This window comes from Narcine bancroftii, chromosome 2 (assembly GCF_036971445.1).
Source record: "Narcine bancroftii isolate sNarBan1 chromosome 2, sNarBan1.hap1, whole genome shotgun sequence".
NCBI classification, from domain to species: Eukaryota; Metazoa; Chordata; class Chondrichthyes; order Torpediniformes; family Narcinidae; genus Narcine; species Narcine bancroftii.
Window position 1 is genome coordinate 78,722,554 of NC_091470.1, and position 21,563 is coordinate 78,744,116.

General features: G+C 42.8%; 1 protein-coding gene and 1 long non-coding RNA gene across 9 annotated transcripts in view; one reads left to right on the forward strand and one right to left on the reverse strand.

Annotated features, from left to right (window-relative positions):
• Positions 1–21,563, reverse strand: part of rad51b (RAD51 paralog B) — a 644,462-nt gene that overhangs the window by 113,760 nt on the left and 509,139 nt on the right. The window contains exon 11 of one of the 8 annotated variants that reach the window (XM_069917184.1): positions 15,089–15,206. The exons of 3 other annotated variants lie outside the window; for them this stretch is intronic. In XM_069917184.1, the coding sequence (XP_069773285.1) occupies positions 15,118–15,206 (89 nt within the window). In that variant the 3' untranslated portion in view covers positions 15,089–15,117. Of the gene's footprint in view, positions 1–15,088; positions 15,207–16,367; positions 16,658–21,563 lie in introns of those variants that run through there. 4 more of the 8 variants (XM_069917181.1, XM_069917185.1, XM_069917180.1 and 1 more) reach the window with 4 other exon arrangements.
• On the forward strand, positions 9,345–18,379 carry LOC138753788 (uncharacterized). The gene is made up of 4 exons (XR_011351433.1): positions 9,345–10,310; positions 12,403–12,490; positions 16,502–16,674; positions 17,902–18,379. It is a non-coding gene; the product is annotated as an uncharacterized lncRNA (long non-coding RNA).

Here is a 21,563-nt window from a genome sequence, read left to right on the forward strand (position 1 = left end):
CTGTGGCCATACCTTGAAAGACCATGACACCAACCTCCAGAGTTTTCTCCACGCAGCAAAAGCCCTGAACCTCACTTATAATTCTAACAATGCATGTTCAGGACTAAACATCTGGCTATCCTTGGCTACGTGGTGGAGAATGACATCAATGGCCCCGATCCCAATAGGATGCACCCCCTGTTAGAGCTCCCCGTTTCCAGGACCACAAAGGCTTTGAGGAGATGGCTGGGATATTTCTCATATTACGTGCAGTAAATCCCTCAATATGCTGATAAGGTTCGCCCTCTCTTAAAAGCCACTAATTTCTCCCTTTTGGCTGAAGCCCAAACAACTTTTAACTACCTCTGGAATCACATTGCGAAAGCCGCCATGCACGTGGTGGACGAGAATGTACCCTTGCAAGTGGAAAGCGACTCTTCGGATGTAGCCCTGGCCACTAACCTCAACCAGGTGGGCAGGCCAGTTGCATTTTTTTCTCAGACCACAAGCTCCAGAACCCATCTGAGGAAAAGAAGCCGTGAGGCACTGGATACACTACCTGGCTGCTAGAAGATTATGCTCCTCACTGACCAGCGCTCTGTTGAATTCATGTTTAATAATGTCAAATGGAGAAAAATCAAGAATGACAAGATTGCTAGGTGAAGGATCGAGCTCTCCATTTACAATTATGACATTGCCTATTGTCCAGGAGCCTTTAATGACCCTCCAGATGCCTCCAGAAGCTGTGCCTCTGCACACACTAGCCAACTGCAGTCTCTGCATAATGAGCACTGCCATCCAGGGGTTACCCACATGGCTCATTTTGTCAAAGTTTGCAATCTGCCCTACTCCATGAAAAATGTCAGGAAATGTAGTAGGGAGAGGAGAGGAGAGGAGAAGGACAGAAAAGAAAAGAGTCCGGGGCAGGTAAGAAAACTTTTTTAAACGTCTCTTACCAGGGTCTGCGGGGAGGAGTCGGCGTCGGAGGCGGCCATTGGTCGAGCCAGCGTACAGGAGAGTGTGAAGGGGTTAATTGGTAAAAGGCCAATAAATAAGAGGGACAGCGAGCGGCCCAGTGAGTGAGTGGCCCAGCGAGTGAGTGGCCCAGCGAGTGAGAGGCCCAGCGAGTGAGTGGCCCAGCGAGTGAGTGGCCCAGCGAGTGAGTGGCCCAGCGAGTGAGTGGCCCAGCGAGTGAGTGGCCCAGCGAGTGAGTGGCCCAGCGAGTGAGTGGCCCAGTGAAGGAGTGGGACTTCCAGGCTTTGGCTCATCAGGCTTCGGCGAAAGCAGGCGGAGAGAAAGCTAAGATAGTCTTCATTACTTCTTCATTGGGGTAAGGGATGAGTGTTAAGGCTGTGTATTGTCGGGAGTGCCGGATGTGGGAGGTCCTGGAGTCTTCCAGACTCCCGGATGTCCATATCTGCACTAGGTGTGTCGAGCTACAGATTGTCAGGGACCGTGTTAGGGAACTAGAGCTGCAGCTCGATGACCTCAGGCTGGTTAGGGAAACAGAGGTAGTCATAGACAGGAGTTACAGCCAGGTGGTCACGCCAGGGCCACGGGAGGATGAAAGGTGGGTAACAGTTAGGAGAGGGACAAAAGAACGTAAGGTGCCAGAGACGAGCCCTGTGAATGTAACCCTCAGCAATAAATACGCCTCTTTGAGCACTGTTGAGGGGGACATCAAGGTTGGGGGGAGTGACAGTGGCTGTGCCTCCGGCACGAGGTCGGCCCCTGTAGCTCAGAAAGGGAGGGAAAGGAAGAGGAGGGCAATTGTGGTAGGAGACTCCATAGTTAAGAGGACGGATAGGGGATTCTGCGGACGCAGCAAGGAGAACCGGATGGTGGTTTGCCTCCCTGGTGCCAGGGTCCGAGATGTTGCTGCTCGTGTCCCAGATATCCTAAAGTGGGAGGGACAGGAGCCAGAGGTCGTGGTACATGTAGGTACCAATGACATAGGGAGAATTAGAGAAGTGGTCCTAAAAAGTGAGTACAGGCAGTTAGGTAGGGAGCTAAAAAGAAGGACCGCAAAGGGGGTAATCTCTGGATTACTCCCTGTGCCACGTGACAGTGTGAATAGAAATAGAATGAGGTGGAGGATTAACACGTGGCTGAAGGGGTGGAGTAAGGGGCAGGGTTTTAAGTTTCTGGATAACTGGGACCTTTTTTGGGGGAGATGTGACCTGTACAGTAAGGACGGGTTACACTTAAATCCCAGGGGGACCAGAATCCTAGCAGCGGTATTTGCTAGGACTACTCAGGATCCTTTAAACTAGAATGGTTGGGGGGAGGGAACAAAATAGTACAGAGCAGTAAGGAGAAGGTTAGAATGCAAACAATGAAAGTTTGTAGTAAGTATTTGAATATGGATGGGCAGGTGATAGAGAAGGGAAATGCTCTGGAAGAAGATGAAGGGCAATTGGCAGGAAAAGTAAATAATGTTGTTCTTAAAGATGAGGGAAAACAGGGATTAAAAAATGGGAAATCCCTGAAATTCATATATTTTAATGCCAGGAGTATTGTAAAAAAGGTGGATGAGCTGAAGGTGTGGATTGATACTTGGAAGTATGATGTGGTAGCGATTAGTGAGACATGGTTGCAGGAGGGATGTGATTGGCAACTGAATATCCCTGGGTTTCGTTGTTTTAGGTGTGATAGAGTCGGAGGGGCAAGAGGAGGTGGGGTTGCATTGCTTGTCAGGGAAAATATTACAGCGGTGCCTAGGAAGGATAGATTAGAGGGCACATCCACGGAGGCTATTTGGGTGGAACTGAGGAGTAGGAAAGGAGAGGTTACACTTGTAGGGGTGTATTATAGACCACCCGGAGGGGACCGAGACCTAGAGGAGCAAATCTGTAGGGAGATAGTAGATATTTGTGATAAGCACAGGGTTGTAATTATGGGAGATTTTAATTTTCCACATATAGATTGGGAAACACATTCTGTGAAAGGACTGGATGGGTTAGAGTTTGTGAAATGTGTGCAAGATAGTTTTTTACAACAATATGTAGAGGTGCCGACCAGAGAAGGAGCAGTGTTAGATCTACTGTTGGCAAATGGGATGGGTCAAGTGACGGAGGTTAGTGTTGGCGAGCACTTCGGATCCAGTGATCATAATGCCATCAGCTTCAATGTCATTATGGAAAGAGAGAAGTCAGGGCCAAGGGTTGAGGTTTTTGATTGGGGAAAAGCTAGATTTGAGGAGATGCGAAAGGACTTGCAGGGTGTGCAATGGGACAATTTGTTTTATGGGCAGGATGTAGTAGAGAGATGGAAGTCTTTTAATGATCAGATTTTGTGAGCTTTATGTTCCTGTTAGGTTAAAAGGAGGGGCAAAAGGTTTGAGAGAGCCGTGGTTTTCAAGGAATATTGGAAACTTGGTTCGAAGAAAAAGGGAGGCGTACATTAGATATAAGAAGCATGGAGTTAAGGAGATGTTTGAAAGATACATTGAATGTAAGAGGAATCTTAAGAGAGGAATTAGGAAAGCTAAAAGAAGGTACGAGAAAACTATGGCAAGCAGGGTGAAAACTAATCCAAAAGAGTTCTACAAATATGTTAATGGTAAGAGGAAAGATAGAGACAAAATTGGTCCCTTAGAAAATCAGAGTGGAAAACTGTGTGTGGAACCTAGAGAAATGGGGGAGATATTGAACAGTTCCTTTTCTTCGGTATTCACTAAGGAGAAGGATATTGGGAGATGTGGGATAAAAAAAAGCAAATTGGGTAAATATGGAGAATATAGAGATTACAAAAGGTGTAGTTTTAAGGCTTTTGAAGAATATAAAGGTGGATAAGTCTCCAGGACCAGACGGGATCTTCCCCAGGACATTGAGAGAAGTGAAGGAGGAAATAGCAGAGTCTCTGGCGGTAATTTTTCAAATGTCATTAGATATGGGGATAGTGCCGGAGGATTGGCACATTGTGCATGTGGTTCCGTTATTTAAAAAGGGTTCAAGGAGGAAGCCTGGCAACTATCGGCCTGTAAGTTTGACGTCTGTGGTAGGTAAATTAATGGAGAAAATTCTTAGAGATAGTACTTATAAACATCTGGATAGACAGGGTCTGCTCAGGAGCACTCAACATGGATTTGTGGGAGGAAGGTCATGTTTGACCAATCTGATTGAATTTTTTGAAGAGGTGACTAGGAATGTGGATGAGGGTAGCGCAGTGGATGTTGTATATATGGACTTCAGTAAGGCCTTCGATAAGGTACCACATGGAAGGTTAGTTAGGAAGGTGCAGTCTTTAGGTATAAATTTTGAGATAGTCAAATGGATTGAACATTGGCTGAAAGGGAGAGGCCAGAGAGTGGTAGTGAATAATTGTCTGTCAGGTTGGAGGCCGGTGACCAGTGGTGTGCCTCAAGGATCTGTATTGGGCACATTGTTGTTCGTTATATACATTAATGATCTAGATGATGGGGTGGTGAATTGGATTAGTAAATATGCAGACGATACTATGATAGGTGGAATAGTGGATAATGAAGAAGGTTTTCAAGATTGCAGAGGGATTTGGGCTGCTTAGAAAAGTGGGCTGAAAAATGGCAGATGGAATTTAATGCTGATAAGTGTGAGGTGCTTCATTTTGGTAAGAAGAATCAGAATAGGACATATGTGGTAAATGGGAGAGCATTGAGGAATACAGAAGAGCAGAAAGATTTAGGAGTAACGGTACATCGTTCCCTGAAGGTAGAAACTCACGTGAATAGGGTGGTGAAGAAGGCTTTTAGTATGCTGGCCTTTATCAATCATTGCATGGAATATAGGAGTTGGGAGGTGATGTTGAGATTGTATAAGACATTGGTGCGGCCTAATTTGGAGTTCTGTATGCAGTTCTGGTCGCCTAATTATAGGAAGGATATAAACAGAGTGGAGAGAGTGCAGAGAAGGTTTACCAGAATGTTGCCTGGGTTTAAGCATCTGGAGTATGGGGAGAGATTGGACAGATTGGGTCTTTATTCTTTGGAGCGTAGAAGGTTGAGAGGGGATTTGATAGAAGTATTTAAGATTATGAAAGGGATAGACAGAATGGATGTGGATAGACTATTTCCGTTAAGAGGAGGAAAGTTTAAAACAAGAGGACATGAGTTAAGAATTAAGGGGCAGAGGTTTAGAGGTAACATGAGGGGGAACTTCTTTACTCAGAGAGTGGTAGCTGTGTGGAATGATCTTCCGGGAGAAATAGTGGCGGCGGAGTCAATTGTATTATTTAAGAAAAGGTTGGACAGGTATATGGATGAGAAGAGGATGGAGGGTTATGGGCATTGTGCGGGGAGGTGGGATTAGAAGGGGGTGTTTGGTTCGGTGCAGACTAGAAGGGCCTAATGGCCTGTTTCCGTGCTGTAATTGTTATGTTATGTTATATATATTTTATGTTATGTTAAGTAAATAATGTTGTTATTAAAGATGAGGGTAAACAGGGATTAAAAACTCCATGGAAGTTGGCAGGAAAAGTAAATAATGTTGTTATTAAAGATGAGGGAAAACAGGGATTAAAAATTGGGAAATCTCTGAAATTCATATATTTTAATGCCAGGAGTATTGTAAAAAAGGTGGATGAGCTGAAGGTGTGGATTGATACTTGGAAGTATGATGTGGTAGCGATTAGTGAGACATAGTTGCAGGAGGGATGTGATTGGCAACTGAATATCCCTGGGTTTTGTTGTTTTAGGTGTGATAGAGTCGGAGGGGCAAGAGGAGGTGAGGTTGCATTGCTTGTCAGGGAAAATATTACAGCGGTGCCTAGGAAGGATAGATTAGAGGGCACATCCACGGAGGCTATTTGGGTGGAACTGAGGAGTAGGAAAGGAGAGGTTACACTTGTAGGGGTGTATTATAGACCACCCGGAGGGGACCGAGACCTAGAGGAGCAAATCTGTAGGGAGATAGTAGATATTTGTGATAAGCACAGGGTTGTAATTATGGGAGATTTTAATTTTCCACATATAGATTGGGAAACACATTCTGTGAAAGGACTGGATGGGTTAGAGTTTGTGAAATGTGTGCAAGATAGTTTTTTACAACAATATGTAGAGGTGCCGACCAGAGAAGGAGCAGTGTTAGATCTACTGTTGGCAAATGGGATGGGTCAAGTGACGGAGGTTAGTGTTGGCGAGCACTTCGGATCCAGTGATCATAATGCCATCAGCTTCAATGTCATTATAGAAAGAGAGAAGTCAGGGCCAAGGGTTGAGGTTTTTGATTGGGGAAAAGCTAGATTTGAGGAGATGCGAAAGGACTTGCAGGGTGTGCAATGGGACAATTTGTTTTATGGGCAGGATGTAGTAGAGAGATGGAAGTCTTTTAATGATCAGATTTTGTGAGCTTTATGTTCCTGTTAGGTTAAAAGGAGGGGCAAAAGGTTTGAGAGAGCCGTGGTTTTCAAGGAATATTGGAAACTTGGTTCGAAAAAAAAGGGAGGTGTACATTAGATATAAGAAGCATGGAGTTAAGGAGATGTTTGAAAGATACATTGAATGTAAGAGGAATCTTAAGAGAGGAATTAGGAAAGCTAAAAGAAGGTATGAGGAAACTATGGCAAGCAGGGTGAAAACTAATCCAAAAGAGTTCTACAAATATGTTAATGGTAAGAGGAAAGCTAGAGACAAAATTGGTCCCTTAGAAAATCAGAGCGGAAAACTGTGTGTGGAGCCTAGAGAAATGGGGGAGATATTGAACAGTTCCTTTTCTTCGGTATTCACTAAGGAGAAGGATATTGGGAGATGTGAGATAAAAAAAGCAAATTGGGTAAATATGGGGAATATAGAGATTACAAAAGGTGTAGTTTTAAGGCTTTTGAAGAATATAAAGGTGGATAAGTCTCCGGGACCAGACGGGATCTTCCCCAGGACATTGAGAGAAGTGAAGGAGGAAATAGCAGAGGCTCTGGCGGTAATTTTCCAAATGTCATTAGATATGACATCTAAATGTCATTAGATATGGGGATAGTGCCGGAGGATTGGCGCATTGCGCATGTGGTTCCGTTATTTAAAAAGGGTTCAAGGAGGAAGCCTGGCAACTATCGGCCTATAAGTTTGACGTCTGTGGTAGGTAAATTAATGGAGAAAATTCTTAGAGATAGTACTTATAAACATCTGGATAGACAGGGTCTGATCAGGAGCACTCAACATGGATTTGTGGGAGGAAGGTCATGTTTGACCAATCTGATTGAATTTTTTGAAGAGGTGACTAGGAATGTGGATGAGGGTAGTGCAGTGGATGTTGTCTATATGGACTTCAGTAAGGCCTTCGATAAGGTACCACATGGATGGTTAGTTAGGAAGGTGCAGTCTTTAGGTATAAATTTTGAGATAGTCAAATGGATTGAACATTGGCTGAAAGGGAGAGGCCAGAGAGTGGTAGTGAATAATTGTCTGTCAGGTTGGAGGACAGTGACCAGTGGTGTGCCTCAAGGATCTGTATTGGGCCCATTGTTGTTTGTTATATACATTAATGATCTAGATGATGGGGTGGTGAATTGGATTAGTAAATATGCAGACGATACTAAGATAGGTGGAATAGTGGATAATGAAGAAGGTTTTCAAGGATTGCAGAGGGATTTGGGCTGCTTAGAAAAGTGGGCTGAAAAATGGCAGATGGAATTTAATGCTGATAAGTGTGAGGTGCTTCATTTTGGTAAGAAGAATCAGAATAGGACATACGTGGTAAATGGGAGAGCATTGATGAATACAGAAGAGCAGAAAGATTTAGGAGTAACGGTACATCGTTCCCTGAAGGTAGAAACTCACGTGAATAGGGTGGTGAAGAAGGCTTTTAGTATGCTGGCCTTTATCAATCATTGCATGGAATATAGGAGGTGATGTTGAGATTCTATAAAACGTTGGTGCGGCCTAATTTGGAGTTCTGTGTGCTGTTCTGGTCGCCTAATTATAGGAAGGATATAAACAGAGTGGAGAGAGTGCAGAGAAGGTTTACCAGAATGTTACCTGGGTTTAAGCATCTAGAGTATAGGGAGAGATTGGACAGATTAGGTTTTTATTCTTTGGAGCATAGAAGGTTGAGAGGGGATTTGATAGAAGTATTTAAGATTATGAAAGGGATAGACAGAGTGGATGTGGATAGACTTTTTCCGTTAAGAGGAGGAAAGATTAAAACAAGAGGACATGAGTTAAGAATTAAGGGGCAGAGGTTTAGAGGTAACATGAGGGGGAACTTCTTTACTCAGAGAGTGGTAGCCGTGTGGAATGAGCTTCCGGGAGAAATAGTGGCGGCGGAGTCAATTGTATTATTTAAGAAAAGGTTGGACAGGTATATGGATGAGAAGAAGATGGAGGGTTATGGGCATTGTGCAGGGAGGTGGGACTAGAAAGGGGTGTTTGGTTCGGTGCGGACTAGAAGGGCCTAATGGCCTATTTCCGTGCTGTAATTGTTATGTTATGTTATGTTATGTTAAATGACCAGGTCTTGCCAAGTCTGCGCAGAGTGCAAGCTGCACTTCTATCGTCCTGCAAATGCGCACCTGATCAAGTCATCCAGACCCTTCGAACGGCTCAATGTTGATTTTAAAGGATGTCTCCCCTCCACAAATGGGAACACCTTCTTCCTCTCTATCATTGATGAGTATTCCTGCTTCCCATTTGCCACTCCATGTCCAGTCATGTCCACTTCATCAGTCATAAAGACCCTAGATTCCATTTTCGCCCTGTTCGGGTATCCCAGCTATATTCATAGCGACCAGGGCTCATCCTTTATGAGTGATGAGCTACATCAGTACCTGCTGGTGAGGGGCATCGCATCCAGCAGGACTACTAGCTACAATCCCTGAGGAATGGGCAGGTTGAAAAGGAAAATGTCACTGTCTGGAAGGCTGCCAAACTGGCCCTGAAGTCAAAAGGCCTTCCAGACTCGCGCTGGCAGGAAGTCCTCCATTCCATCTGGTCACTACTATGTACCGCGACCAATGCTACTCCTCATGCGGTCCTATTCACTTTGGAAAGAAGGTTGGCATCGGGAATTACACTCCCAATCTTGCACACCGCTCCTCGTCCAGTCCTTCTCAGGAAGCATGTGAGGAGAAGCAAGACTGACCCCCTGGTGGAAAGGGTGAAACTGCTCCATGCCAATCCTACATACGTCTATGTGGAGTATCCAGATGGCAGGGAATACACCGTCTCCATCAGGGAGCCTCAGGTGCCCTGCGAGCCACTGAGCTGATTCTCACCACCCTCAGGGGATTCGGTTCAGGAGGAAAGTGCATCCCCCTCCACCGTAGAGCCGGAGACCCAGCCCACCTCTCCTCCCTCACAAGGGGACCAGGAGACCCAAGGCCCCCCGGTGCTAAAGTGCTCCACCAGACCCAGACCGCTTAAATCTGTAAATTTGTAAATAACTATATTTTTCAACCTTTTCTTTCTGAATCCATGTTGTCTGTCTTCATTCACAGACCTTAAATTCTGCAGGAAGGGGTGAATGCAGTGAACTGGGATTCACTGGTAGTGTGCTGTGCTGATGGCTGGCTCTGCCTTCCAGAACCGCCCCCTCTGCTCACACATAACCATGGTTTCCTGTCTAAACCCAGAACCGTTTCGAAGACTACTGTTAAACCCTATCCATGGTTATAAGCTAACAAAAGGATGAGACCTTTTATTCGCACTACACATTGTCAGCTAGGTCATGGAACTGGTTAGCCACTTTTATGAGCTTACTTAATTTGGAGATGGGAGGATTTTGTTTCAGAGTACAGTAAAAAAAAATCATGATTTTTCTCAAAAACACAACATCTAGTTGCTTCTTAAGCTCTAACAGTACAGGGTAATAGCCATCTCAAGATAAAATACTACAATGCAGTCTCTGCAGGGTCCTCCAAATTCAAACCAATGTGTCTGTCCTCTCCCAAGGCAACATCACTAATACTGAAGCCCAATTACGCTTGATCAGTCAAAATGGGTAGGATACATCATTTGTATGCCATACACCAGATTCCCAAAAACTGTATCCCAGACTTGTCATGGAAAGAGATTTAGGGGGACAATAGAGGAAATGGTTCAAAGTCATGCTCAAGGCCTCTTTGAGGATATGCAATGACCCCACTCACTACTGAGAATCCTTGGCCCAGTGACTAATCAAAGTGGAGAAGGAACATTTGGGATCGTGTAGAGCACATAAAGACTCACGAACTGCATCCTGCCTCCCCTGGTCACTAATCACCAACACCATCAGTGGCAGAATCTGCAGGTTTGACACTGAACTCATCAGCCAGCTCAAACTCACCAGATCAGAATGGAAACAAGTCATCCTCGATCCATGGGGCTTCCTAAGAAGAGGAACAGTACAGGGGACAGAAAATGTGATCAGTGAAAGGTGTGGAGAAGGGTAAGTCATCCCCATGGCCAGACCTCCACTGCCTCAAGCCCTGTGCTGTGCAATATGAAAGGCAAGTCCTGGGAGCTATGGAAATGCAGCCCATAGCAGCTCCCATCCCACATGCATTTCATAAGACATTGAACTGCCAATGCGGGAAGTCAGAAATTAAAACTGAAAATGCTAGTGATGAGCAGCAGGTTACGTTCAGTTCTGATGAAGCAGGTCGTGGACCTGAAATATTAACCGTTGTTCTTCTCTCCACAGATGCTGCTTGACTTGCTGAGTATCCTCAGCACTTTTATTTTGTTTTTATTAAATATAGCAAAGAGAATTAACATAGTTGATAGTGAAAAGTGGAAACTAGACACTGGGTTAAAAAACAGAAAATGCTGGGAATTCCATCTGGGGTTTAGTTCCAAAGAATATTAATATATAACTGAAAAGCAGACAAGTTCAACATATAAAACCTTGGCTAGACTACATTTGGAAGAGTTAAGACAATTCTGGCCTGCGTGCCAGTGAAATTAAAGACGCATGAAAAAGATACAAAAATAAAGACAGCGCAATCAAACCAAAACTGAGATTAGAACTTAGGGCAGCATGGTTGGTGTAACGGTTAGCACAACACCTTTACAGCACCAGCGATTGGGACCAGACCTTGGTTTGGATCCCACGCTGTCTGTAAGGACATTCTCCCTGTGTCTGCTTGGGTTTTCCCCTGGGACTCCAGTTTCCTCCCACTGTTTGAAACATACCATGGTGTAGGTTAATGGGTGTAAATTGGGCGACATGGACTCGAGGGCCAAATTGGTCTGTTACAGTTCTGTATGTCTAAATTTAAATGTAACTTTTTAAAAAATTAAATAAAATAAATTACATTTAACTTTGAGGATAGACTCCTCCCCCCTTTCTTTTTATTCAGATGCCTGCCTGCTCTTTGTTTTTACCTTAGTGAAGGGTTCAAGCCTGAAATGTTGGTCATATCCCTTTGCTTCCTATAGATACTGCATGGCTTGCTGAATTTCTCCAGCACTTTTGTGTATGGCACTGCAATCACTCTGTCTGCAGATTTACACGTTTAACTTAAATAGGGTTATTGTTCTCTTCTCTGGGAAAGGGAACGCTGAGTGTTGATCAAACAGAGGTCTTTAGAACTCTGAGGATGGAGGAGGTGTGGTTGACAGTGCAGATTTAGAGTGTAATGGGTTCAGAAACCTTCCACCTGCTCACTGTCTGCAAGTATTGGAAATGGTTTTACTCACCTCTGGATGGTCAGTTCTACTGAAGGCTACAGGAATAAAAGTGTGAAGACAACCACACAATGAATTTCTCATATCGTCTAACAATAGAAAGGACCACTGCGTCTGTGCTGGCTCTTGGATCAATCTCATCAATTCTTTCTCCCATTTACTTCCCTGTAACTAACTCTCTCTTGCATGCCTATTAACTCCCTCTTTCACCCAACTACACCAGAAGCAATTTACTGGGTTATCAGCCATCCTAGGGGTGTAGGAGGAAATTGGAGCACCTGGGGGAGATCTGTGTGGTCACAGTGAGAACCTGCAATGTCCCTTCAGATAGCATCTGAGGTCAGGATCGAGCTAGGGGTCGCTACAGTTATGCAACAAAGGGGAATTCTTTGCAGGGGAGTCCAAGAGAAAATCCGAAACAGAAATCAAAAGAAAAGTCTTTGTCTAGAGAAGAGTTGGAATGGGAAACCTCCACTCACAAAGAGCTGGAATGGGAAACCTCAACTCACAAGGAGCTAGAATGGGAAACCTCCACTCACAAAGAGCTGAAATGGGAAACCTCCACTCACAAGGAGCTGGAATGGGAAATCTCCACTCACAAAGAGAGGATAATATGCTGGTAAGATGTACTCATGAACATGGGGAAAAGAAACACTGTTCTCCTGATCCAGTTTGAAAAGTACAAGTGCATTCAACCACATCAGAGCTACGACTAAGAAAGCATGAGAATTTCCTCAGAAGCTGGAGGAAAGTCGGCCTGTCACCAAGGTCAACCCCAACATCTTGACCTCAGCATCTGCAGACTTTCTTGTTTAACTCTAAGTCACTGAGGTCTCTTAATATTTTTACAGATGCACCAGAGGAAGTATCCTGTTGGGATGCATCACAACTTGGTATGGGAACTGCTCTGCCCAAGACCACCAGGAACTGCAGAGAATTGTGAGTGCAGCTTGGGCCAACGTGCACACCAACCTCTCCTCTATTGACACGGTCTATACTGCCCCCGCCTCCCCCCCAGGTCTCGGTAAACCTGCCGACATATTAAAGGACCCGTTCCATCCTGATGCATTATCTCATCCCCACTTCTGTTAAGCAGTAGATACAGGAATTTGAAAAAAAAATCAAATTTCCAGATTCAGAGACTGCTGTTATCAAACTCATAAATAGACTCGTAAGCGGGTAAAGGATCATGTCCTTGCACTGTTTTAATTGTATTTTTCACTATAGCCTACTCTTCTCTCATGTAAACTGTACACTGCCCTTTTGTTTTATCATTGTACTTAAATATGAGTTGACTTGCCTGAACAGCACAAAAATCAAAGCCTTTCAACGTATCTCAGTACACATGACAATAAACAATTCAATTCAATGCAGTGTCTTTGTCACGGTGATCTCATCAGGGTGAAGTGGATGGTTAACTGGTGAATTAGTTCCTTGCTCTTTACAGAAATTGTATGAATATCATTCCATACAATTTCAAAGAATTAACTTGCTGTTAGCATCATAATCTCGATCCAAATCTACTAAACCCAAGCCAATACAGATGTCAACAAAGTGCACATAATTCCCTTCAAATTGAAAATGCTCCTGGGATTTAAACCAAAATATGCAATTATGAATATTTAATGTCATAACTAATGTTCTCATGCAGGGCAACTATGTTGACTAAATAATGAACATATGGAAGTCATTTGATGTGATTAAATTCAGAGAAATTAAGTTACACTGTCACGGAGCAATAAAATCCATCCCCTCTGGATTCGCTCACCCTCCTCTCTCCTTTTCCTACTCACCTTCCATACTTTTCCATCTAGCCTGCTACACCCTGACTTCTATTCCCAGAACTCTTCCCCAATATCACCAGTCTTCTAATACCATGTCTGTATTGGATTCCACTCCTCCATCCCTCAACTCTTCCTTGACAATTATATTATTATAATAATGCTCAAGGATACAGAAGACAAACACAAACACACTTAAAATCGTTCTGCTGGATCAGCTAATTGAAGCAATTCCATCATACTTCGATGAAAACTTTCTTGGCAATCGTACTGGATCAAAATGGGGCTTCTGGAACCTCAGACAAGTACTCCTGTTTTTCCTTTACAAGCCCAAGACCATGACGACCAGAGGGTTTTTTTTCCTCCACAGTATGAAACAGTCTACATCCACTCGCTTGAATTTTTTAAAGCAGGAGGTACATGGGAGATGTAGGGAGAAGGGAATTAAGCATCTCTGGGTTGGACATTATCACCAACTCTGAGCATGAGGATGAGAGTTTATTTTCATATTCACAAGTACAATGTACAGATGCACCAAAATTCTTACTTGCTGCAGCCAATAGATATGTAAGGTACACCAATTAAAAGAGTATACATTAAATTACCACAATATGCTCAGACAGAAAAAGGGACAATAAATATAAAAGGCAAATATTTACAGTTGCAGTTAGTGAAAGAGAAAACCAGACATTTCGTTGGTGCAAACAGATGATTTGGTGGTTCTGGACTAATTTATAGGGAGATTTGAGAACCTGATAGCTGTGGATAAAAACAGAGCTTCAATCTGGAAGTGCTGGACTTCAGGCTTCTGTACCGTCTGCCTGAAGAGAGCAGCGAGAAAAGGTTGTGACCAAGATAGAGGGGAAGATGAACACCCAGTGGCTCAAGGACAGCTTCTTCCTCTCTGCCATCAGATTTCTGAATGGACAATGAACCACAGACACTACCTCACTTTCTCTTATTTGTGCACTAATTTATTTTTAAATGAAATTTTTAGCACTATTTGCACTGTAATGCTGCCACAAAACAACAAATTTTGTGACATGTTCATGACAATAAATTCTGATACTGATTCTCTTCGTTGTTAGCGGACTTCTTGAAGCAGTGCCTTGCAAACAAGATAGCATGGTTCTCAAATCTCCCTATGCTATCTTCATCCTAACCATATATTAGTCTAGAACCACCAAATTATCTGTTTGCACCAATGAAATGTCTGGTTTTCTCTTTCACTAACTGCAACTGTAAATATTTGCCTTTTATATTTATTGTCCCTTTTTCTATCTGAGCATATTGTGCTAATTTAATGTATACTCTTTTAATACAGATAAACTAGCTTGGGGACGAATTTATCTTAGGCTCTTATTATATAACATGCTTGTGGACCAAATTAAATCACAAACAACATTTTAATCATTTACATATGATTTGTGCAGCTCTCCCCTTGTCTGCAAGAAAGGGATATCACTTGCATTCTTTATTGTGCTGGGTGAAAAGTCATTATGAGGCTGCATGGTGCACTTAGTTGGCCAGTTCATTAAAAACTTCTCAATGGGCTGTCTGTACCCAATCCAATTAAGACCTTTGGAGGTCTGGCAATAAAGCAAGTACTGAAGGTGCCGACATAGGCTGTGATCCATCAATTATGCTATTCTGCATGTCAATCATTTCCTGTTGGCAACTGGATTCATTTGCTAAAAATAATGAGCTGTGATTTGGAATTCCACTCCCCAAGGTTACTAAGTAATCTGAGATTTGGTCCATGGGGGTTCTTTTTTTTGTTCTAAATCACTTACCTCTAAGTGGAGGAACCTTCACAAACCAAACGTACTTTGTGCTTCGCTGATTTTCTTGCCTCAGACCAAGGTCACTGCTGACTGCAGTAAAGAACACAGCATGGCACCATTGGGCATGGCAAGTCATAACTAAGTGGAACCGCACTGTGGTGACATAGCCAATGCACAGTGTGCATGCCAGAGTACATGCCCGCACTGAGAGGACACGGGACTTTCGGCATAGAATGGGAGAGCAGCTGGAACTCATGGTTTATTGAGTATCAATGACACAGGAAGGGAAGTGGTTGAGGTCCAAGACTCAGTGTTTGAGAAAAAATGGAGGAAAAAGGGAAACCTTTACAAAATCATATGGGGCATGGATAAGGTACATATACATGCTCTTTTTCCCAGGGTAGGGAAATCTAATAGTGGGAGTGGAGGGGGGGTGGCATAGACTTAAGGTGAGAGGCGATATATTTAAATAGGACTCAAGTGGGTAATGTGTATGTGAAAGGAGCTTATAGGGAAGTGATTGAGGCAAGTAGAATTATAAGAAAGGTATATGGATAGGAAGACCTTAGAAGGATATGGGCTGAATGCAGGCAAATGGGATTGGCCTGGTTGGCATGCACAAGCTGCGATAAGGGTTGTATGCTGTAAACTCTATGATTTTAAATTACAGGACTTTAAAACCAATAATGTCTGGATTATCTCCAGCTCCGAGTGGAGATGATTGACGTGTGTAAATGCACCAAGTTACAGGAACAAGTTGCCATATAGATGTAGTGGCAACAATAGAGACCTAGATTAACATAGGGAAGTAGGAAGATGGGAGAATGAAATAAAAGGTGGGACTGTGCCAGAATTTGTAAAACAATTATAGTCTTAGAGAGAGGATTCGTCAGAGGACTCAAGGAAGGGATCTATTTACCAATGATTGCAGTAACTTTAATCCAGAATAAAATAATTGACACTTGGAAGGTGTGGGTAATCTATGAAAATCAGCACAGACATGTTTGATTAATTTGTTCACGAGGGATGCATGGTTGATGTGTAGAAAGTCATGGTTTATTAAATAGCTTTTGGAAGCTTTTAGAACCATAGAAGACTACAAGACAGATGGTTCAAAATGCTTCCAAAAGCTATTTGATAAACCACAACTTAATACATTTTCCAGCAAATTGAAGTCCCCAATATTAAAGAACCAATAGCATTCTGGACACAACTTGGAAAGCAGAGAGTTAAGATGAGTGTTTTCTCAGCCTGTTTCTCACTTGATGTATTCATTTATTGGATGTCACTGATGAAGGCAAAGCCAAAATTATTGTCAAAGCCTGAGGACTCTTGAGTAGATGGTGGTGAACAGTCTTATTGAACCACTGTGTGATTACTTTCAGGTGAAGGTAGCCCTAGAGTGCTGCTGAGTAAGGGGTTCCAGGGACAATGAAGCATGACATGTTTCCAAATCAGAATGGTATGTGACTTGAAGGGGAGCCTGCAGATGATGGTGTTCCCCTTGTCCTTCTCGGTGGTAGAGATCACGTGGGATGATCCTGTTGGAGAAACCTAGGTGAGTAACCACAGTATAATCTGCAGATGGTATACACTGCTGAGTCTGTGCACCAATGGTAGAAGGAACAAAAAGGCAGGATGGTGAATGGGCGGTCAATCAAATGGATTGCTTTGACCTTTCCGGCTTCTTTTTTTAAATATTTTATTTAAATTTCCCAAACATATAAAATATAAAAGGCAAATAATAATAATCGTATAGTCATATCAATTCCATTGTACATGATGGTTTTATAAAACATCCAAAAAAATAGAAAATAAAAATCCTACCAACTCCCTACTCCCTAAATAATAAACCCAATAAGGATAGAAAAGGAAAAAAGAAAGAACAAAAAATACAATTAGTAAAGAAAAAAACAAGAAGCAGACCTGGTTTTCAAGGGATCATCGCCTTTCACTCAATTCTAACCTTTCTCAATTTTATTTGTTTATTTATTTCAAGGAGTAAATGGGGTTTCATGAGGTTTAGGGAAACCCATTTATAAATTTAAACCTACAATATGTAAATATGGGCACCAAATTTTCTTAAATTATATGTAATCTTCTCAAGAGGTATACAGCTATGAATTTCTGGGTGTCATATTTCCAAACCTAAATGACAATCCGATTTCCATGTCACTGCTATACATTTTCTTCCAACTGCTAATGCAATTTTTACAAATCCTTTTTGATATAAATTCAGTTTCAATTTTGGTCTTATCCCTGAAATATTACCCAGTAAAAACAACATTGCATCCTGTGGAAATTTAACTCCTGTGACTTGTTCCAAAAAAAGTTCTGAACTCCAAAATGGTCTCAATTTTTGACATGACCATGTAGAATGTAATAAAAGTACCAATCTCTTGGCTATATCTAAAACACTGATCTAAAAGATCTGACTTCAATCTATTTAATTTTTCTGGGGTAAGACAAAGCTGATATAAAATCTAACAGTTATTGTATTTGTCATACTATCTTGACATAGTTCTGACCAATTTTTTCCCCCAATAAAAATATTTAAATCTGTTTCCCATATCTGTCTAGATCTATGAATTCCCTGCTTTTGAGTTCCATTTTGCAATAATGTATACATGGCTGAGATAAATTTCTTAATAGATCAGCTTCTTGAGTATTCAAGGAGCTGCAGTCTTCCAGGTAAAGGCAAATGACTGCTTATTCTTCCTTAGAAGCTTAAAGAAATTCTGCATGTCCCCAATGACTTTGAACATTTTTTATCAATGTACCATAGAATGTATCCTGTCCAGATGCATCAAAGCTTAAAGGAGACTGCTCCACCCAAGACTGCAAGAAATTGGAGGGAATTGTTAATGCAGTTCAGGCCGGACACAAACCAATGTCTCCTCCATCCACTCCGTCTACACTTCCTGCCACTTCGGGGGAACATTCAGTATATTAAAGGATCCATCCCATTCCTGTCATTCCTCTCTCCTCTTCCATTGGGCAAAAGGTACATTGGTTTAAAAACACACACTACCAGATTCAAGGACAGTTTTCCTCCCTGCTGTTATGAGATTCTTGAATGGACCTCTCATGAGTAAAAAAAATGATGACTTTGCATTGTTTTAACTGAGCTTTAACCTGTAACAATATACTCTGCTCTTTTGTTTTATTTATCCACTATCCAGTGTATTAAAGGATAGCATGCAAAAAATGTTTTTCACTGTAGCTGTGCATATATAGGACAATAAACAATTTCATTCAATTCATTTTAGCTTGTGCCGTGTAAATGTTGGCAGAGTTTGTGTTATCTGCTGGTTGCTGAGTCTCTGACCTGCTCTTGTTACCACACAATTTGTGTGGCTGGTTGAGCTGAGTTTTTAAAGGGAAGTTTTTCCCTGGTGTTGGCATTAGGACTGGTACAGTTTTTGTGCATTGTAAATGATATGGACTTAAGTCAACATGGCATAATTTGAAAGTTCAGAAATGCTTTAAAACCCTGAACAGAACAAACAATATACTTCAGAAGAATATTGCCAGAACGCTGACACAAACAAGAAATGTAATGTTGAGAAGAATGAAGTAATTAAATTAAATGGGATGAGGCCTAGTACAAGTTTTAAAAGGAATGTAAGAAACAAATCCCAAAGTCTATGCTACCTGGAAGAAACCCATACTGTCACAAGGAAAACATCCAAACTTCTTTCAGGTAATGCTGGTTTTGAACCTGGGTCACTGGGTCTGTGATAGCATTGCGCTAACTGCTATGCTAACTGTACCGCCTGTGACAGCAAAGGGCCCCAACCCAAAATATTGGGTGACCATTTCTACCCATGCATTCTCCCTCACCACCATTCGATGCCCCAAACAGTCTTTCCAAGTAAAGCAACATTTCACTTGTGAATCTGCAGGATCATCTACTGCATCCAATGCTCCCATTGTGGTTTCCTCTACATCAGAGAGACAGAACGCAGACTGAGAGATCACTTTGTTGAGCACCTCAACTCTGTCCATTGCAATTGTGTGGATCTCCCAGTGTCCTCCCATTTCAATCCCCAATCCCATTCCTCTGCTGGCATGTCTGTCATAGTCCCATGCATTGCCAGAGTGAGACCACTCACAAACTGAAGGAACAACACTTCATCTTCCAACTGGGCACCCTCCAACCAATGGCATTAATATATCGACTTCTTTGGCTTTCTTCCCCCTCACTTCTTCCCGTCACCCCGCTCTGTCTCTCTCCCTTTTCCTGTCTCATTTCACACAGGCAAAATTAATTCTCATCTCTCCCCTTATCGTATTTAATTAACACATTTTTTTTGTCTGAACTCCTCCCCCAGCCAGCATAGTCTACATCCTGAAATTTCCTGTTTTTTTTTTGCTTATTCTGTTTAGTTTTTGCTTATTCCTTGAAGAAGGGCTCAGGCTTGAAATGCCAGCAAGATATCTTTGTCCTCTATGGATGCTGAAAGACAGCTGAGTTCCTCCAGCATCTTGGTGTCCTTTATGCTACCTGACCAGCTGAGTTCTTTCATTTCACTTTTCTCAACCAAATAGAAGAATATGGGCCAAATGCAGGCAAATGGGTTTCGCTCAGTTAAACTTGGTCAGCAAGGTCGAGATGGGCTGAAGGACTCATTTCTGAGCTGCATAACTCTGACTGTAAAGTCACACATGCAAGCAAATTGCAGAGCCATGAATCCCTTCAGCATTGCCATCGAGCAGATAACAGGAAACTGAGTTATTTTATGCTATCATTATAGGTTTAAGGTAAGAGGAAGGAGTTTTAAATAAGTTTTTTTTTATGCAGAGTGGTTGATATTTGTAAAAAAATTCCAACAAGAGGTGGTGAAATCAAACACAAGCACCTAAGAGGCATTTAGACAGGTTCTTGAAAAGGCATGGCAAAGAAGCATGGTCCCTGCTGGAGGCAAATGGAATTATTGTAGAAAAGGAAAATGGCCAGAGGCAATGTGATAACACTCTCATTTCTGAGACAAAAGGCTGCATATTTTGTGTCCTCACTTAAATTTTAAATATAGACATGCAGCATGGTAACAGGCCATTTTGGCTCACAAGTCTGTGCTGCCCAATTTACATCCAATTAACCTACACCCCCAGTGTGTTTCGAATGGTGAGAGGAAACTGGAGCCCCTGGGGAAAACCCACGCAGATATGGGGAGAACATACAAAGTCCTTCCAGACAGTGCGGGATTCGAACCCTGGTCCCAATTGCTGGTGCTGTAAAGTCGTTGCGCTAACTGCTACACCAACTGTGTTGGCCAAGAACCAATATATGGGAGATAACATGTGGGATCTTATTGGTTTAACCAGCTCAATTGAAAATAACTTTACAGGACCCTCTGTGATGTTTGTTGTGTCTCCATCAAAAGTTGCTCTTTCACATCCCACTCCACAGACTGAAGATGTTATCTTGGCTGAAACATGTTACAGCACTGAGGGAATAATCAGGGAAAAAGATGAGGGGCTGGGAGGAGTGGAGAGCCAAGCTGACTCCTACTTGATAGGCCAGGGTGCAGTAACAGGTGTTAAGTGATGCAAATGACAGGGGGGAGGTATGGATAAGGGATCGTGCATCTTGGCGCCTCACAGTTCGATGGGCAGCAACCTCCTTTGAAGAAGACCACAGAGCCCACCTCACTGTCAAAAGACAAAGGAGGAAAAACCCAACACCCAACCCCAACCAACCAATTTTCCCTTGCAACCGCTGCAACCGTGTCTGCCTGTCCCGCATCGGACTTGTCAGCCACAAACGAGCCTGCAGCTGACGTGGACATTACCCCTCCATAAATCTTTGTCCGCGAAGCCAAGCCAAGAATTAGAGAGAGACCCCAATGGTGGAAAAATATAGATTAGTAGTGCAGTGAAAGGAGGTCCAGGTGGGAGGAAAGTAATTAATATTGAAGTTTGAGTTGCTATCCATGGGAAGGGAGGGATTAATATCATACACAAGTTAAAAGAACAAAACCTCTATTAGTTCCTACCAGTCTCCAACCACACAGCATCAACATTGACTTCTCCAATTTGCAGTAACCTTCTCCCTTGTTTTCTTAAACCCACTCCCCTTGCTTTCCCTGATCCCACTGCCTCCATTCTTCCTTCTCTTTCTCCCCTCTCCTGCCCTCTCTATCTGTCACCCACACCTTCCTTCCCCCAGTTCTCAGCCCCTTTTCCTTCATTCCTCCTATCAGAGCGCATCTTCCTCTGTCCTCTATCTCTTCCTCCAATCACTTCCTAGCTTCTTACATTTTCCTCTTCAACCCCTCCCACTTGCATTCACCTATCACTAGCCATCATATGGTGCTACTCTCCTTTCTCTGCCTTTAATTTGGGCTTCTGCCCTCTTGCCAGTCTTGATGAAGGGTTTAAGGCCCCAAACATCGACTCTGCATTGCCTTTCATGGATGCTGCCTGACCTGCTGAGTTTCTCCA